The sequence below is a fragment of the Diplotaxodon limnothrissa genome, linkage group LG12 (assembly GCF_057381915.1).
Source record: "Diplotaxodon limnothrissa isolate DT_005_m linkage group LG12, D_limnothrissa_male_GT1.1, whole genome shotgun sequence".
Classification (NCBI taxonomy): domain Eukaryota; kingdom Metazoa; phylum Chordata; class Actinopteri; order Cichliformes; family Cichlidae; genus Diplotaxodon; species Diplotaxodon limnothrissa.
Window position 1 is genome coordinate 21,708,557 of NC_140607.1, and position 17,955 is coordinate 21,726,511.

The window sequence follows — 17,955 nt, forward strand, 5'->3', positions numbered from 1 at the left end:
AACTGAATCTCATGCTGCAAATTTACAATATCCCTGGAAAGGTTACAAGTGCACACACAGAGGGTATGTTACACAGTTGCAAAAGCAAACAAGCCTCAAGATGAGGACCACATCTAATCAGAGCCTTTCAGTCTTTTCTAACCTGACGTCTTGCTACTAGGCTCCTTTCTGAAAAACACTGTGCCACACGAGTTAAAAACGCCTTCAGTGGCTTTGCGGGACCTGCTTTCCTTCCTTGCATTTTCTTTCTAACTCGTGATTCCAACTTTATAAATGAAAAGGAACAAAAAGCAGAAGAAAGACTTCAAACGTTCAATTCTATCTTCACGTGCCTGCCAAAGTGAGCACGGCACACAATCTGCAGATGGCAAACTAAAAGGCTGCTGCTAAATGTAATCATCCTTCCCTCCGCCGGGAAGTGCATCCACTCAACAGAACACTTGCAGGCATCCATGAATGCGAGCTGGGACACAATTAGAGACGCATGGTGTTACAGCACAGGAATACCTCTGTGACAGACTGCAGTGGAGTCCTTCACATAAACACAATCTGTCGGAATCTGTGGCAGCTGAGACGGTCAGCTGAGACGGTCAAGCTTACTGAGAGATTTGAAAGAGGTGACCAGAGTATGTGGTTTGAACACGGGATCGCTGCTGCGGCACATAAAATTAATGGTCTGCGGATCCGCAGGTATTGGCAACACTGGCACAAAAAGACAGTCCCATTCTTCAAGTGGCTTATCTGAATTAAAGGGATCATGATCAGAATCATTAACAGAGCAGTACCATGCTGTTGCAGAGAGAAATGTTTGCCATCAGAGAGGGAGCAGAGAGGGAGCGGCACGTAGCAAAGGTTGGCGGGTGAGGGGCCGGTGAAGGTGCGTTTGTCCTGGGAGACAGAGAGACTGAGTGCTGGATGGGCGTTAGAGGCTCCTGGGGTACACTTAACTGACTATGCAGGAGACGGTGTGCTTGGGTTTCCTGAGGTGCACTGGAAAGAGAGTGTTGGGGAGTGCAGCTGGAAGCATCCTGGAGTTTTTCAGACCCAGTCTCTTGCATGCAGGATGGAGCACCACCGGATGAAGTTTTGCTTTTATTAGAAATTAAACTGGAGCAGTCTTTGCTGTAAAGTTCATGCAGTGATGGATCAGGTAGCCCCATCACCTGACACAGGGCCTCAACTTGCCTCATCAGCCTTTCCTGCTGAATCCTCAGTCTCAGGTTCTCCTCCTGCAACCTGGACATTGTCTCAGCCAGAGGAGCCACCTCAGCCGCAGCCTCATCCAGCCGGGCATCCACTCGCTTCCCAAAGGCTTGCAGGTCACTGTGGATCTCCCCCACGGCACAGCGCAATGTTGCCTCAAATTTCTTCACACCAAATTGCTCCTCTTCATCCTCAGCTTCATCCTGAGCAAGCAGGTCCCCAATTACTTCTTCGAGGCCAGACTCAGCACAAGCACTGTCTGGGCTTCCCAAAGCCTTAGGAGACTGAGAGGCTGGGAGGAAGTCCAGGTTCACTCCAGGCATGGCCAGACAAACTTTAACTCACACTGGCCAATGTCCTCTTTGCTGAAATACCCACAAGTTTCCAAAAAGTTTATCCTGAGGTGTCAGATCAGGGCTGTGTCCTATGCCTCAGTGAGAATAGAAGTGTCCTCTCAGAAAACAATGCATGACCTTTATACCCCCAGCAAATCCCCCCCTGCAACCAATGAGTATGCAGGGAATCCTGTTTCCCAGGCAGCCCACACCTACTCATTTCTAGGTGCCCTGGGCGTGTATATTTATCTCCTGCCCCGCTGTTATTCCACTGAGCTGGTTAGATCTGGGGCACTGGGGGAGGTGGAATTGTAGTGACCACAAGTCAGGAAACTCACACCTCCCAGTTCAACTTTCCTTTTATCTAAAGCACGTCCTTCACACCTCCACTGGCAGGCAGCAGGCATTTAGATGTGGCTCTAGGCCTGGGCTGAGGTGAAAAAGTTGCACACTGGTTGTACACCTCCTTTACTAAAGGCTTTCTAACAAAATACAACCTGATTCATCAGCTCAGCCATTTTGCATGATTACCATTCAAGATATAGCTCCAGATTTGGGAAGAGGGCAAAGAATTTAGGTCCATGAGAAAACCAGACATGCTGTGGATATGAAGTAAAGCCCTGTTTTCAGAGCTCTGGGCAAGGATGTTAGGAAGGACAGCAATTCAAAAATTTCGTTCAAGGGTAAAGTCAAATCAGCCAGTGCTGATGTCAAGTACTTCTGTGTTAAATTAAAACTTCTTAAGATGAAGTTACTCAAAGGCGTTTTGCTGCACCACAGTACAGAAATCAAATAGTACTGTGCATACTGCATCTATGAACACAGTGTGAACAGAAGCATTTCATGATAAATATGTGATCATTGATGACAAACATAAAGACGTAAAGTAAAGTGCATCAATCTAGGATTAAAATGAGGACTGGAACTGGGGAGAAATTTGACAAAGTGCAACAGTCGCTGGAATTTAAAGATAAGCAAATGAGAATGACGTGGGCTCGAAGAGTGAATACAAATGCTTAGCGGCAGCAGGAACAATAGCCCAACCCATGGAGGACATCGCTCTACTCTATTAATTAAGTACATCCCCAGCCTTTACCCTCCGGTCTGTGAACCAAGCTTAAATCTGTGACACACATGAACCGGTTGTGTACCCAGCATGCGTCATGGATCGACAGCATGCTAACAATAGAGTTTTCATCCCTCTGTGTGACAGCGAGACAATCTGCCACTGACTTTGAGCCTAGACGTCCACGTTCATGCGGCAGCACCACCAGCGTGACCGAGAGCTTTGAAATAATCTCTGCGACTTTTGGAAAGGCCAACTGTCCTGTCATCGCCATGGTTATAAAGCTAAGGCATCATTTGTACTTGTGTTCAAGGCCAGCGATCAGCATGGACAGACAGCGGACAAAACAGGCAGGAGCAGCTGCGATCACTTAGAGCAGAAGCCAACATTAATTAGCCACCACCTAAAATGAACTCTCATTGTAATGAAACACTGCGAGCACTTAGCCGAAATAAAAAACTACAAGTCACTCAGTATTTGGACTTTTTCATTGTTATTTGATCTTAACCGGTCTCTCAAATGGCTCCTGATTTAAAAGTGATCGTCTAGAAAAGAAAAGCCGATGCTATCAGCGTCTTTTATTGGGATAGAAATAAATTGCAAGTGCTCAGGTTAGACCACCAAAGTGAAGGCCAGACCACCCAAACAGATCACAGTTTCATCTCAAAACCACTCTGGTCAATTAACATCACTAAACAGGAAGAGTTTATTCAAACGCATGCCATCCTGTGCACTCTCTTATAGTCACTAATGTGAAAAGGGTATGTGGGTAAGCTTCTTTAAGGTCAATCCTCCTGACATGTCACCTTCTCTCTCTCTTACACACACACACACACACACACACACACACACACACACACACACAAGCTAAACCAGAGAAAGTCAGGCAACAGGTGGTCTCTGCATCTGCCTGAACCAACCCACCAACCTCTGAGCTCAGCTTAACCAACGGTGTCTGTTGTTTTTCTCAGTCTCATTAGCGTGGTGACTGAGGCTTAGTCTTCGATGGTGAGCAGAAGCTGTTGAAATATCAGCAGCAGCCTTAATGCAGCTCTGCGCTTTCTCACTGAAGGTGTTTACGTTAAACTTATACAACTACGATGCAGCTGTCTGGATGTTGTAAACCACTGCCTGCTGCTGCCAGCATGCAGTCATACCTGTGCTGTGTCGCTGGAGCCCATTGCTGATCCACCAACCTCAACAGTTACAGATAGCACAGTTGTTGTCTGGTAACTGTTTAGAAGTAATCCTATGCACAGCTGCACTTAAAGACATTACCTGCATGCTAGGATAAACCTCACATCTTGCAGAAGATTTATCTTCTTCATGCAAAAATCTGTCTTTTATAAGAAAGCTGTTATGCTAAAGGAGGGTCCACAGGCACAGCCTTGTGGACCCTCTTCCCAGCCCTAATTAACCTACTCTCAAATCTCATAATCAGATTACCACTGCGCTCAACACACGGGGGGAGGGGGGACACAAAGCCATTAAAGAGTAAACAGAACAGTGTTTGTTGTGCCTTTCCTCTCTCAATCACCCACTCTCCATTAACTAGGATGCTTCCTTTCATGGTAGAGTGAAGGATTTAAGAAATGGGGCAAATGGGAGTTTATCTGTTCTCCCAGACCTCAGAGGTTATAGTTTGGTCATTTCTGACTGCTGTAACTTTCCAATCCTATGGAAAGACCAATCCACCCAATCAGTGCAGTGTGTGCACATGCAGCACTGTGCAAATGATCCACACCTCATTTCTTTATGTTTTGCTAGGAAAATGGGCGCAGTGCAGCTTTGGCACACACTAGATTGATCAGCTGACGGGGCAGACGTATCTCTCAGGTCCCGTGTCAGGTTTTTCCTGGATTCTTTCCAATTTTGTAAGGGAATGACTTTCAGATAGTGCTGTAGTGGGGGTTTAGGTCCAAGACTTCCAGTTTTCTCCTCCACTTGTTCAGTTTTCTCAGTTTTTTTAAGAGATAAGATAAGAGAGACACTGTACACCAGGATGAGATAGTCCAAGTTTTCAGCTAATAGCACTTTTGGAGTCATGCTGATAAAAAAATATATAATTTGATATCCGTCAAACTGTGTTATCTTTGGCATTTTTCATAAAGAAATGTTCTTTGCTAAGTTGTCTAGATACAACACAGGTTGATCCCTTGAGTTATATGTTGTTTCATGCTTGAACGACTCATAGGTCACCGTTAACTGGCTTAAAAAGCAAAAAAAAATGTTCATTTGAATGTTTACAAGGCCTTATAATTAGTGAAAAAGTAGCCAATGTCCAGGGAAAACTTTAAAAAATCTCTAGAAAGCCTGAAGAAATAGGTTTTCTAAAAATTACAAAAAGGAAATGAGGGATAGTTCAAGACTTTTGCACAGCACTGAAGGTGTATTTAGGAAACATTTCCTGGATAATTTTCAGCGTGCATGACCTACAGAGAAAAACGGGAATACCCAGAACACCTCCCTCCCTCCCTCTTTCTCTCTCTCTCTCCTTCTCTCTTTCATATACCCTACAAGGGCAGATGTGACTGGCTCTGTGTTTGATAAACACTGTTCTTCCCTCCTCTCCCTCCTTTTCTTACACATGGTGTCCTTCACTCCCCTGGCTCTCTAGCTTTTCAGACCTTATAGGTGATTGTTGTGACAGAAACGCAGCAGAAACCGTGCAATTTAACTGGGTCCGCTGGAAATAAAACAGAAGATGAAAAAAAGCTCAAACTATAAATTAATAGCAGATCTTATCAAGCCTGTTACACGAGCTTGATAAGATCTGTCAGGTTTATGTGTAGCCACAATTTTGTGACCATTTGTCAAAACCATTTTGTAAGGCAGTTTGTACCTTGATGGAGGGTCCAGAGGAGAAGCTGGAGGAAGAGATCTTAAATGGTGTGGCTCTTAGGCCGAGGGTCAACTCTGAAACAGAGAAACAAAGATTTGAGAAATGTAAGACCTTAAGCTGGTGTGAAAACAAACACACACCACTACAGTGTCATACACAGCACACAAGTCTAATGACTGAAGATAGCACCACCTTTAACATAAGCACTTTCTTCACTGGCCTGGTGTGCACATTTCTATGTGACCCGCTTCCTCCCACATCCAGACACGCACACATGAAAGCTATATCATAAAATACAGGACTGATGCAAACCAGCAAAGCTCGGTCTACATTTAAGAGAGTTTGCAGTGCTTTTGCAGGAAACTGGAGACACATTAACAGGCTGCTGTTACTCAGAGCAGGACAGGCAGGATTCCAAAAAAGGAGCCTAAAAACATTAAAGCGAACATGACATGAAAAAGAGCCGTGCGAGGCTCGTGACAGAGCGCAGCGCGGCTCTCGGAGTACGAGGGAGCTGTAAGTGGTGAGCGGGCTGGAATCGCACGTGTTCAGACTGAGTTTAAAATAAACTGTTTGGGTTTTAGATGCCGGTCGCTGAGAAGAGCTGAAGCTTTAGACATCTTTGTTTGGACAGACTGTAACAGCAGCCGTAGCGCTCGCGCTTCTGTAAAGCGCTGAGTTGATGCCAGACATGTTTTTCTATCATGCAGATAATTCGTCTCTGTTACATCACGACATACTGTCCTGAGTGTACTATCAAGATGTTGAGCCACATTCAAAGTGAATGTGTTCCCTCTCTGATGGCATTTTTCTCTCATTTTAAAATTCACACTCAAACCACTGACTGTAAAAAGTAAGTGTGCTGCAGACAATAACTACAGAATATGACACACAAAGGCCTGTACTGTATGGGCAGGCAGGCTAATTCATTTGCACTGTAACAATATTCCCATTGAGTTTCGTCTGAGACAACCAGTTGCTGTTTCTCTTGTCCAAGTTTGTTCTCTTCTGTTGACCCCACAGCTCCGTACTCCCGACATGCCCACGCTCTAACAAATACCATTCAGTGCGACCGCGCCGTTTATACACTCAGCTCTAACATCTATCCCCACTCATCCATGTGCTTCTTCAGATGCACAAAACCCCCCTTGACATTATCCCACTTGTGACATTATTCCTTCAATCTGATTACTCCTTGTAGCGGCTGATATTAATGCTGACATTTGGAAGAAAAGACATATAGTCCATTAGAAATAACGTGGGCTGCAGCTTGGCAACCTTAATCAGTCCAAACAAAAACACTAGTGTGTGGTAGCTCAGAGTAAAATCTCTACACTACACTATGTCAACCATCGCTGCTCCTGGTGACCATTTAAGGACGTAGTGAGCTCCGGGTTGATGCTCCTACCTTGCCTTTGCCCCACCAGGGCATTGGGAGTGATGCGTGGGGTCATGTGGGTGATGGGTATAATGTTGCCTCTACTGGTGGTTGATGAGGAGGAAGTGGTGGTGCGTCCATCCTTGATCTCAATGGTGAGGAAGGTCTTCATGTCTGGGTCTGCCTCTCCCTGGGTGACCTTTTCTCCAGCTGCTATCCCTGGGGTCCCGTCTTCCTTTGACTTATCGGAGGCGTGCGCATCTTTTTGAGCTGGATGTCCCATCCCACCCATGGAGCTCTGCGATTGGTCAGCTGAAGACAGAGACTTGTTAGCCACGCCTCTTGGCTGAGGCACGACCTGACTCACGGATGCAGATGCAGAGCCCACACGTGACCGTGCTGGCCTGTCTTCAGATGTGCTGAGGGATGCTGCTGAGTGTGTAAACAGCTCGGTAGCTCTGGAGACATTTGCATGGCCAGTGCTGCTGGAGAAGGAACCATTCCTCAAAGGAGTTTTCTTTAAAGATGAGACATTTGAACTCTGTTCAAGTTCTGCAAACTTGCGCATTCGATCACGAACAGAGGTGGTGCGACTTAACTGCTCCGATATAACAGCTTTCTTCTCGGGTGCTGTGAAGACAGAATGAAAGAGGGGAGTTTAAATCAAAGAAAGAGACAGCTCCGTACAGGAGAGATAAGTAACCAGGATCTCCTCCACTGCCCAGGCTGAATTTAGCACCGTTACAACTTATTGCTCTTGTAATCCCCCTCCTTCACCTCAAAAACTTTCTACAAATCCTATTCCTCTTTTCTTTCCTCATTTTTAGCCTTTGTTCCAGCCCCATGTTTTACTTGACTTAACTTGTGCTTCACCCTCTCATTGTTCCTATATTTTTGGACTTTTCAGGGAATGTTTCTCTCACTTAGAGGTGATATGTACAACGCTCATGGTTTGGGATATCTAAGGATTAGAGTAGATGATATTTACTGGGGTCATACTTACAAAGATGAAACAAGATGTGACACTTAAGAGGAAAACAAAATTATAGCACAGCTTGTAGGACATGACATGACATGAGATCTAGGAGAGAGCGCTGAAGATATGGTGCATTAACAAAATGCTCCCTTCCCAGCCGTCCATTCCTTTATGGTCAACCTAACAGCCCCTACATAATTCTCAGAACTGATCTAGCAATAATTTCAATGAGAATTTCTCCAGATATATTCAAGAAAATGTAAAGATGAATGTTTAAAGGTTTTCCTTGATAAGTATCTTAAAAAGATGATCTAGCTTGATATTGACAGGCTTTCTACTTATACATCAGAGCAGGGCTCTTACCAGAATCCCTCGTTTTGCCATAAGAGCGGGACAGGTCACTGCCCACAGTTATCTAAACACGGGAAAAAACAAAAACACGACAGAACAATTAGTACAGGAAGAAGAGGAGAGCAGAGGTCAACGGGCAGAGCGAAAAATACACATTCATGAGGACTACACGGGCGGCTCCGGGGACTCCTGACCTACACAGTCCTAAATACAGAATCGACTGGTGGTGTTTTCATTATGTAACATTGTACTCGGCATGAAGATGTGAGCATCTGTTCTTTTTTTGGCACTGTGGCCACGACGGATCCCAGAGTGTTTACATTACTGCGAGGAGCCTGAGGATCAGCTTGTATAGCACGGGGAACAATAAAAAAAAGTTTGGGGCCAGTCTTGAGTAAACACATTAAGCGAAGCGACACGATGGCGTCATGGTCACCGTAGCCCCCCTCCCGCTCCATGTGAAGATCTTGCTTTTAACAGTTTAACAGAGTCAGTGCAGAAAAACAGAGAGAGAGGGAATGTTTGGCCTTTAACGCTGTGTACTCCTCTCTGACACCAGGTGAGGCCGAAGCGCCGCTGAGGTGAAACAGAGACAAGTCAGGTGCACAGTTTGTTTGTGTAACCAAGTAACAAAAGTCAAACAACATCCAGCGGGAGTTCGAAGTGGAGTGTTTATGGATGCCGATGTGACCTGGGTGTCACTGAACAATGAAGTGTCGGCTTTCGTGTCAAGAATAATGACGTGGAAGGAAAGAAAAAAGGAGCGCTCGGACGGTTTGTGCGCTTCAGTTTGGCTACGCAGCTCAGCACCCCACTCTAGTGGCGCAGTCACGATATACGGCGTGTGTCGCTCAGTGTTCAGCGGGCTCAAAGAGACAGACAGCTGACAAATGCACCACAAAGCATTCATGTAAGACTCCAGGACAGCCTGAGTACAAGACAGAGTAGCTTAAAAAGGTGCAAAAACATGGATTACTTAATTTAAGTTGTTAATTCATGAATATGACTGAATCCTGAAGCACACACACACACACACTCCACCTTTTGCCTCTGGATGTCAGTTTTCCCGCTGAGCAGGCCATTTACGGGATCTCTCCGAGATAAAACCGCCCCATCAGGCTCCTCCTGGTTAGACTCAGCTTGGGTGCCGGCTGAACCTCGGCTTCTGCTGTCAGTTTCTGAATCTGTGCTGCAAGTCGATTCACTCCCGGCTACCTCCGCCTCCTCCGATGGCGCCCGCTCCTCTGAGGACATGCTCGCACTCTGATCAGATGTGCCAGAGACCGTCCGCTTCCTTGACAACAGGCCGATGCTGTCTGAAGTCTCGGAGCCCAGACGGGGTCTGACGCATGAATCCGAGACATCTGAGCCCACTCTCTGTCTGGCACAGGACTGGGAGTTGATGCTTCTGTCTGATGCCCCGGAGTTCAGCCGACCACGCTGGGAGGAACTCTGGCTCTTGTCTGAGGCTCCAGAGTCCAGCCGGGCTCTGTAAGCTGAGCCCAGACCTTTCTCTGAGGCCACAGAATCCAGATTGGGCTTGGAAAGCATCGAGGCTGCGCTAAGATCGGAGGAGTCTGACCTCTGACAGTGAGACATAACCAGGTCGGCCTCCTTGGTCACAGCTTCTCGCTGAGGCTGGATCAACAGAGGTCCATCATCCTTTACCAGGTGATCCAGAACCAACACCATCCCTGAGTTGGAACCTGCTATAAAAAACACAAATGAAATATATGAAGTAACTTTCTGTACCATTCAAGTTTTCTCTTCTGTAAAAACACATTTTCATGTTACCTAGATTCTTCTTGTATTACTAGTACACTAGAGGGCAATGGAAGAAGTAGATGGGTATGTTGGAGACTTAAATGAAATCTTTCCACAACACTGGGGCCCCAGAAAGGCCAGGCTAGAAAATACACTCAGGATCACAGGGCAGGCATGTGGAGACATGAAGGGATGTAGACATTTCCTCCAGACTGGCCTCAAGTTCCTGAGTGAGATTTGCAACTGGGCCGGTGAATGTGCGTCAAGTAGGAAGAAGGCTTTCCACGATCATGTGGCACAGTTATATCTGGGACACGATTAAAAAAAAGGAGTCAGGGAGAGAGTGGGTTAAAAAGAGAGACGAACAGGAAACCACACTCCAAACATCACAGCCCTGCCCGCATCCTCCCCCCTGCGACAAGTATCTACCTCCAACACCCCACCATGCTGCTATATGAATATCTGAGGTTATGCACACACACCGCAGATAAGAAAAACAGAGAAAACCAAGATGTGTATCCACTTCCTACAGCACATGTACAAAGAAAGACCTAAAAACACTTCTGACTGACCTTAGTTTGCACCAGCTTGGCAACCAAATGGAGTTCACCAAGTATGCATGTCTGTCATTTACTAACCAAATCAAAGAGGGACTCCAGTCTGACCGGAGGCAGCCGACAGTCTCTTTCAACTTTCGAGCAGATGTAATCACGGCTGAGCATTCACAGCTTCACCAAGCATAGCTGACCTTTATCGGCTCATTACTGCTTTGTAGATTCTGCACAATAAGTTTATTAATAATAGTTTATCGCTTTTAAAGCAATTTCCCAAAATAATCCTGTGAATTGTTTCAGATATGAGAGAAGCTAAAAATGGCAGCAAGCTGTTGATTAAACAGACCGAATGCTTATGTAATACAGCCTGAATAGAAAACGTGATCGGGACACACAATTAGGACAATAATGGTCCGCTACACAGTAGTGTCTATAGCTCGCAATGCACTCAACCAAAGCTCAATTACTGGTCTTTAATAAGTGTAATAACCGAGGTGAGAGCCAGCACACGCGCGCGCGCACACACACACACACACACACGCACACACACACACAGCTGCTCTCCAGCAAACTCACGTTATTGTTCACGTCGTTGCCGTTGGGAAGCTGTCGTATCTATTGTGTGGCCATTTCTGGGAAAATCCCCACTGCTACTGCATAATGAGAGGCTTGCATTTTTTTTATATATATTTCAAAATAGCAACAAAACGCTACAGCCTTCTGCCAGTATATATACGGAGCACAAACAAAGGACAACCAAGAGCTTTCTTTATACTGCTTTGACAGTGAAGCAATGACCCCAGAGGAAGCCTGCCCAGTATTTGTGCTGGCTGTAAAGGGGTCAACACGAGTTCGTTTCAGCTGCTCATGAGCAGTTCCATGGTTTAATCAAACCTTAAATTTGTTGTAACAGGCTGGGCACAGGCTTCTGTAGCAAGGTGATGAAGGCAACAGTTAGCCCTGTTAGCCACAAAGTATTTTAAAAGAAGTTGTTATATTAGATGTAAACACAATATTAACCCCATTGTAGATTTGGAGCCATGCCAGCAGCTCTGGACTTTCATTATTAGTATTTTTTATTCAATTTGACAACTCATACAATACACAGTAATACAATATGATTTGATATTTTACTCAAATCTACAAGTTTAACCTCACCGTGGTGAAAAAAAAAGGAAAAAGAAAAGAAACAGTCTGGATTACTAGAGTCTGAATGATTCATCCTCAGGAACAATGAATGTCTGTCCGTGCATGTAGTTGCTGTTGAAACTTTTCAGTGGCAACCAAATGGAAGAGCAACACTGACAGAGAGGTTAAAAAAAAACAAAAACGTACGTAATCTTTCAATGATCCGACCTGTGGTGGGATTAAGCAACTTGTTTTTAGAGCTAGTACACGCTTGTGCTACGGTACTGCGGGGTCTGTGTTATTAGGTGGTTGCTAGGAACCGTGATTAGGTCATATCACGCATCATTAAAGCTTTGTGGATATAAATTAGATGTTATTGTTGCAAAATGAGATGATGCTTTCATAATTTGTTACTTTTTTTTTTCTTTTCTTTTTTTCTTTTTTGTTGCGTTGGCAGGTGGTTGCCAGGCAACATAATAAGATCTAATATAGGGGGCCTAAGATATACCTGTGTGCCAATTTTGGTTGCTCAGCTTGTGATTGTGTAAAGAGATTTCATGTGTTATAGCAATATTTGCACTGGTGCTGTGACACTATGGTTAATCAGCGATTTGTTGGTTTAGACCAAAGACTATAGCGAATGACAGGGGACTTGTACTTATACTAATAGCTAGACAAATCACCTGGCCACTTGTGCCTTTGAGCATGTCCATTCTTTCTAATGATCAGCAGCGAGGAATTCACTTGTTTGCAAACAAAATCCGTGAAACTGTGTGTGTACTGTATACAGACCACAAAATCCTGAGGAGTTAGTGGTCTCAGCTGTTAGCTTCACGTACTATTGAATAGCAAATGACGCTCTTTTTGCAAATTATGACCCAAATAGAGTCAAAAGGATAATATTTTTGTGCAAAACCTTTAGATTAATAAGTTACTGTATGGGGATCACTTTCTCAGTCTGAACTACCCCTATCCCACATCACCTCCAAAACGATCAGCTCAAAGCTTTAAAATTGCATAAGATACGTTCAAAGGAACTCGCTCTCCCCTGAGAACTTAAAGCATTGAGAAACTCTTGAAATCATAACCTTACCGGTATAGTGACACATGGTCACTGACGTAAGCATGTAAATATAAGCTTCTTCTTTGTATGTGAAACGCGGAATTATGCGTTTATGCTCAGGGCTTAAGACGACCACACCTTCAGGAACCACATGCCCACCCTGCCTACACTGTATTACACCAACCACAAATGTCCCATGTCTTTGTTGATCCATTTTAAAAAAGCTCCCTTTCCTCTTTACATTTCTATGGTGGTCTTTTTTTTTATTGACCCTAGCTTCACCCTGGCTTAAATTGTAAGGCACAGCTAAATGCAGAACAGTGGGGAGTTTCACGGCCACGTAAAGGAGGCTTCAGTTCTGTTCTGGTATCAGCTTTATTTAGCAGAGGTGTGGTTGCTGGGTTTCCCTCTGTTGCTTCCCAGAACCCCATCACCAACCCCTCATCCATGTGAAGGACACCAAGAGCCAAGCCCATGGCTGACCAGGCCACACAGAATGACATTATGACTATGAGCCTTGGGCCAACCTCCAGTTAGCCAAATGTGTGCTGAAATCAGCTAAGGATGGCCAAAGTTAAATTTGGTCTTAAGTTATACAAAGTGGATGTTATACGTGGTCATTGGGATAAAAAAAAAAAAAAAAGTAAAAATGACAAAAAACACAAACAGGCTTGCAACAAGACTTCAATCACTTTTACACGTTTTACAAGCTGCTCGTGTTAGCTCTGCAAGTGTTGCTGCAAATGTAGCACACTTGTTTCCTCTTAAAGGCATGAACTGACATTACTTTATTGATGGCTGGACTGACAGAGTGGCTAATGAAATTACTTTACACTTAAAAAAAGAAAAAGTAAAGGACGTGTAGCCAAAGAGATTTAGTCGTGGCTGTGAGTTACCCCAAACACTTAATAAAGTTAGATGAAGGAGCATAAAAAGGCTGAACTAACATGACCTCCCGACGACCACCTCATGAGGAGAATGGCTCCTTTGGCCAACTATTTTAACAGGCGCTCCAGAGGAAAAGGCATCAAGAGAGGCGTATGCATTTACACATACGTGTAACAGAGGTGACCAGTGTTGGTTTTGTGTTGATATTGCCTGACTAAACTTGACCTTTAGGGCATGTTTACAGTATATACAAACTTCTATATGGCAGTGATCCCTAAGTGTGACAGAAGTAATATCCTGCAAGCGTGAGGTTGTGCAGCTTCTCTTTTTTTCTTATGAAAAACAAACCATAAAACGGTGAAAATTTCCCTCTCTTTTGAAGAGTACTCGCATTCATTCTCACCTATTCTCTGTTGCTCTCTGTTTTGTTGTGTCTGCTGGCTGCTTAACTCCCAGATCTGAGATCGGATACGCTCACTGCGGCTCTCCTTCTCAGTCTCCTGTGAAAAAAAAAGAAGAAAAGAATAACATGTGCTTAGTGATCTTCAATTCAGCTGCAAAAAGCAAAGCTGCACTCAACTGAGCTGAAATTCTCAAAAGGCTCAATGCGTTCAGCCATTGCTCCGAGCAGCAGGCAGCCACTCCTCCGATCAAAACCAGAATGAAAGATCAGTTACTGTCGTAGGTCTGAGGTTAGCTGGTGATCACAACTGTCTTTTGTTTGAGGTCGAGGTCAAATGCTCGAGGCGTTGAGCATGGATGAGCAACACAGCTTGGCCAGCTGGAAAAGTAAGGATGTTTACTTTAGATTGTGTATGGCTGAGAAAGAGAGAGAGGCGCCCTGAATGGCTAAAAAGCAAACATGTGCATTCACCACCTGGTTTACTGCTATATTAGGCCCATGATTTGACCATCTTTAGATTACCTCAGCACTTTAACCAATGCAGGAGGTCACGGGGAGGAGGCGGCAGCATTTTGGATTGAAGAAAAGAAACAGGAGAGAGAGAACAGAGAGGGAAAGATGTGGATGCCGACACTACTGTTGGGCCTCTGGTGCTTGACCTTGAGCTACTCCACGGGAAAATCAGCTGCACAAATAGGGCTTCTCTGAGCACACACACACACACACACACACACACATGAATGACATCACAGCGCAAAAATCACTTTAAAAGAGGCATCTGGGTTAAGAATAGCACAACAAATGCTGGGGTGGATCCTGAAAAAACATACAATACATGAAAATATAATACTTAAACCAGATTTACAGCCTACTATTACTGCCAAATGCTCCTTAAACACATTCACTATCTCTCAGGCATGGAAAGAAAGTGCACACACCCAACCGCACAATCAGTTCCCCATGTGTAAATTATGTTATTCAAGACAAAAGGCTGGCCTGGTTGTTAACAGCAGAAGCAGAGTGAAAATCCTACAAATCACACCTTTGGTGTTTTAAATGGAATTTAATCAGTGCAATGTGTGATCCGTGCAGACAGAGGACCAACCACAAAGCCTGCTCCAAGTCAAACACAAGCAAGAGGCAAGAAAGAAACCCGACAGCTTTATGCTCTCTTGACTGTGACCTTCCCCTCCTTGAGCAGATCACAGGAGATAGTGGCTTGAAAGCAGAGGAGAAAATGTGATGAGACGCAGGCAAAAGGTGAATGTGGAAAATGCACAGCTCGGGTTGGGACACATGATTACATTTTGTTGCTAAAATAAGCCAAAAGGGGAGTTGAACTCCTAAATGTGATATTATAACAGTATAAATCTACGTAGCAGGTGCCCTGATGTCACTTTTTCCAGGTTTCCATATGGAGCTAAAAGCAGAGCACAGACTCAGGGGCTCGAGAAAAAGGTTTTCTGAGCTTTTCTAGACAACAATAAATGTCACCTATACACTGCGGCAAGCCACAGAAACATAGCAGAATGCTCCTATAATGAGTCATTAAAGCGTCTGATGGTTTTGCAGGGCACAAACAGTCTCCTGTAATGAAGGCACTATGGTGCACTGAGGCGAGAGGATGCTCGCATCCTGAGCGCAGTCACCCAATCAAAGAGTCGCAGGGGGAGATAATTGTGTTCGAGCAACAAACACAATTAAAGAGAACAAGCCTTCCCTCACGTGCTCACCCCCCTCACCCTCTGCTGCTCCTACCGGGCCTCAGACAGACAGCCGTCATTTAAAACTCCCACTAAACCACAGGGAACATATTTCTCACAGACAGCGAGGCTGAGTGAAAAAAAAGGGGAAGATAAAGTGGAAATAGAGATCGAGACCAGAGTACAGGACCTGCTGCCAGCCGCCATGCTATCATTAGCGGCTTCGCTCTGGCCCTGATGGCTGGGACCTGACAGAGGGGAACCAACACCGACACCCTGTCGCTCCAGCCAATTGTCCCATACGGCCTCAAGCGCCTGTTTGTGTCAGACTATAATTGCAAAATCTCAACCTCGTAAACAGAAAAACAACTGTCCTCTCCCGTGACCGCAGCGAGGCGTGGGCCATCTGGACTCCTCTGAACCCTCAACTCCACAAAAAACAACAATGAGAGCTCAGAATGAGACACAAGCACCTCTTTTACCAACCAGCTCACACAAGTGAGCTCAACTGTGGATTAACACGCCGGGTTTTAATCCATAGTTGGATTAAATGACGGGGTTTAACTTCCAGTTTTCCGTGGAAGTTAAATCCATCACTCCACTGGTGAGGTCAGACCCATTTGAGGGTCTTCCATGCCGCTACGTGGAAGAAGAAGAAGAAAAGAAGAAGGAACCTGGCGGCTCACTTTCCATTACGGCAGCCTGAGGAACCACACGCTCGGCTAACCTCCAACAAATGAAATACAATATCTGGAATGAAGCAGGAATCATCTCTGCATCACATATACACTCAGTCTGGAGTGAGGAAACCCGCAGAAGTCGTCAGACCAGAGTCTCATTCCCATTTTTACTTACTGCAGATCAGCACATGCCAGTCTAAGCTTTCCTTCTGGTCTTTTTTAGACTTTTCCTCCTACAGGACGCTTTCACAATTTACCTCTAAGAAGTCTGCTAAACCCTCTCTATTGCACATACTGGGGCTTGTTTTTGACAACTAAGGTTCCTTATTGTAGCAATTTTATGATTAAACAACAAACCAACAAGCAGCCTGTCTGAACTGAACACGCCTAGATAGTAAGCGAACCTGCAAACTTTCAAAGTTTAGTTTAATAAATCCATTTTAAAATCCAGCATTAAATATTACAGTTTCTGTTAAACTTGTTAAACAACACTTTGACTATTTGAATGGATCTTCATGCAAAACGTGAAAACTTTCAGCTGTAGTTAGTCTACCTGTTGGCTAAAATGCGCACCGAGCGATCTAAGTGAGCAATAAACCATTAAGTACACATACCTGAAATGTAAACACAGAGGCAGGCACATCCCATTCTCCGCTCAGAAAGAAATGAGCACAGACTGACGAGGAAAGATATTTACATGCCTTTTCAGGACAAGGAAAAAAAACAAAAAAAAACAAAGGTTAAGAAAATGAGAGGCGTGTTTAGCCTGCGATAAAATCAGAGTGACATTTACCTTCTCTTCACGCGACTGACTGCCTCTCTCTCTCCCTCTCTATCAGCAGCAACCCTCTTGGAGTCAGGACGTCCGCTATTCTGACGCTCTGCTCCCGCAGCCACATCATACACACCCACGCACAAACATTTACACCACCACAAACACCACACACATACACATATAATACCAAGAAGCCACTCCCTTGACTTCCCCTCCCTCCCATTCTGTCTCCAGAGGGATCTGACCCCCACCACACTCAGACTCACGGACACTTTTACAGGTTAATGGGTTGCCTGGTTGACACATTAACTTCTGACACACTCTGCTCTCGTTTTGACTTCTTTTTTGGGGAGTTGTGCTCTTCAAAAAAACAAAAAACACAATTTAAATATTTTGTGCCTTTATGTGTTGCAATAATCAAAAGGACCCTTTCTGTGTGCTGACATTTTTTTCTGCTACATACATATAATTAAAGTTTCCACGTGGTTACTAGAAAATGGGCAAAAGGAAACTTTAAGTGTACCTCAGCTACCCGCGCATGTGAGCATTAGAAACATTAAATTCTAAATGCGATCGGAATCTAGCATAAATACAGACAAACAGCCGTATTAACCTACTAATTAAACACCTTCGTTCATCATTTTGTATACAGGCAACTTCTTGAGTCCGGGCTCACATACACATACTGCATGCCGCTTGTGCCTGCGTGCTGCTTTTCAGGCCTATCTAAGACCATCTTCAACGGAACAATTGTAAGAGGCTCAAAGAGATCCGACGCTGTGATGTGACTGGAAGGAGCCCTGCTGCTGCTGCTGCTGCTGTTGCTGGCTGATGTTTTTTTTGGCC

General features: G+C 44.7%; 1 protein-coding gene across 1 annotated transcript in view; it reads right to left on the bottom strand.

The window, feature by feature from the left end:
* The window catches only part of smtnb (smoothelin b), a 49,673-nt gene that overhangs the window by 7,164 nt on the left and 24,554 nt on the right, over nucleotides 1-17,955 (bottom strand). Inside the window, exons 6-10 of the mRNA XM_085368294.1 lie at nucleotides 13,952-14,048; nucleotides 9,193-9,860; nucleotides 8,164-8,215; nucleotides 6,855-7,454; nucleotides 5,447-5,520 (exon numbers count right to left, since the gene is read on the bottom strand). Coding sequence (XP_085224420.1) covers nucleotides 5,447-5,520; nucleotides 6,855-7,454; nucleotides 8,164-8,215; nucleotides 9,193-9,860; nucleotides 13,952-14,048 — 1,491 coding nt within the window. The remainder of the gene's footprint in view (nucleotides 1-5,446; nucleotides 5,521-6,854; nucleotides 7,455-8,163; nucleotides 8,216-9,192; nucleotides 9,861-13,951; nucleotides 14,049-17,955) is intronic.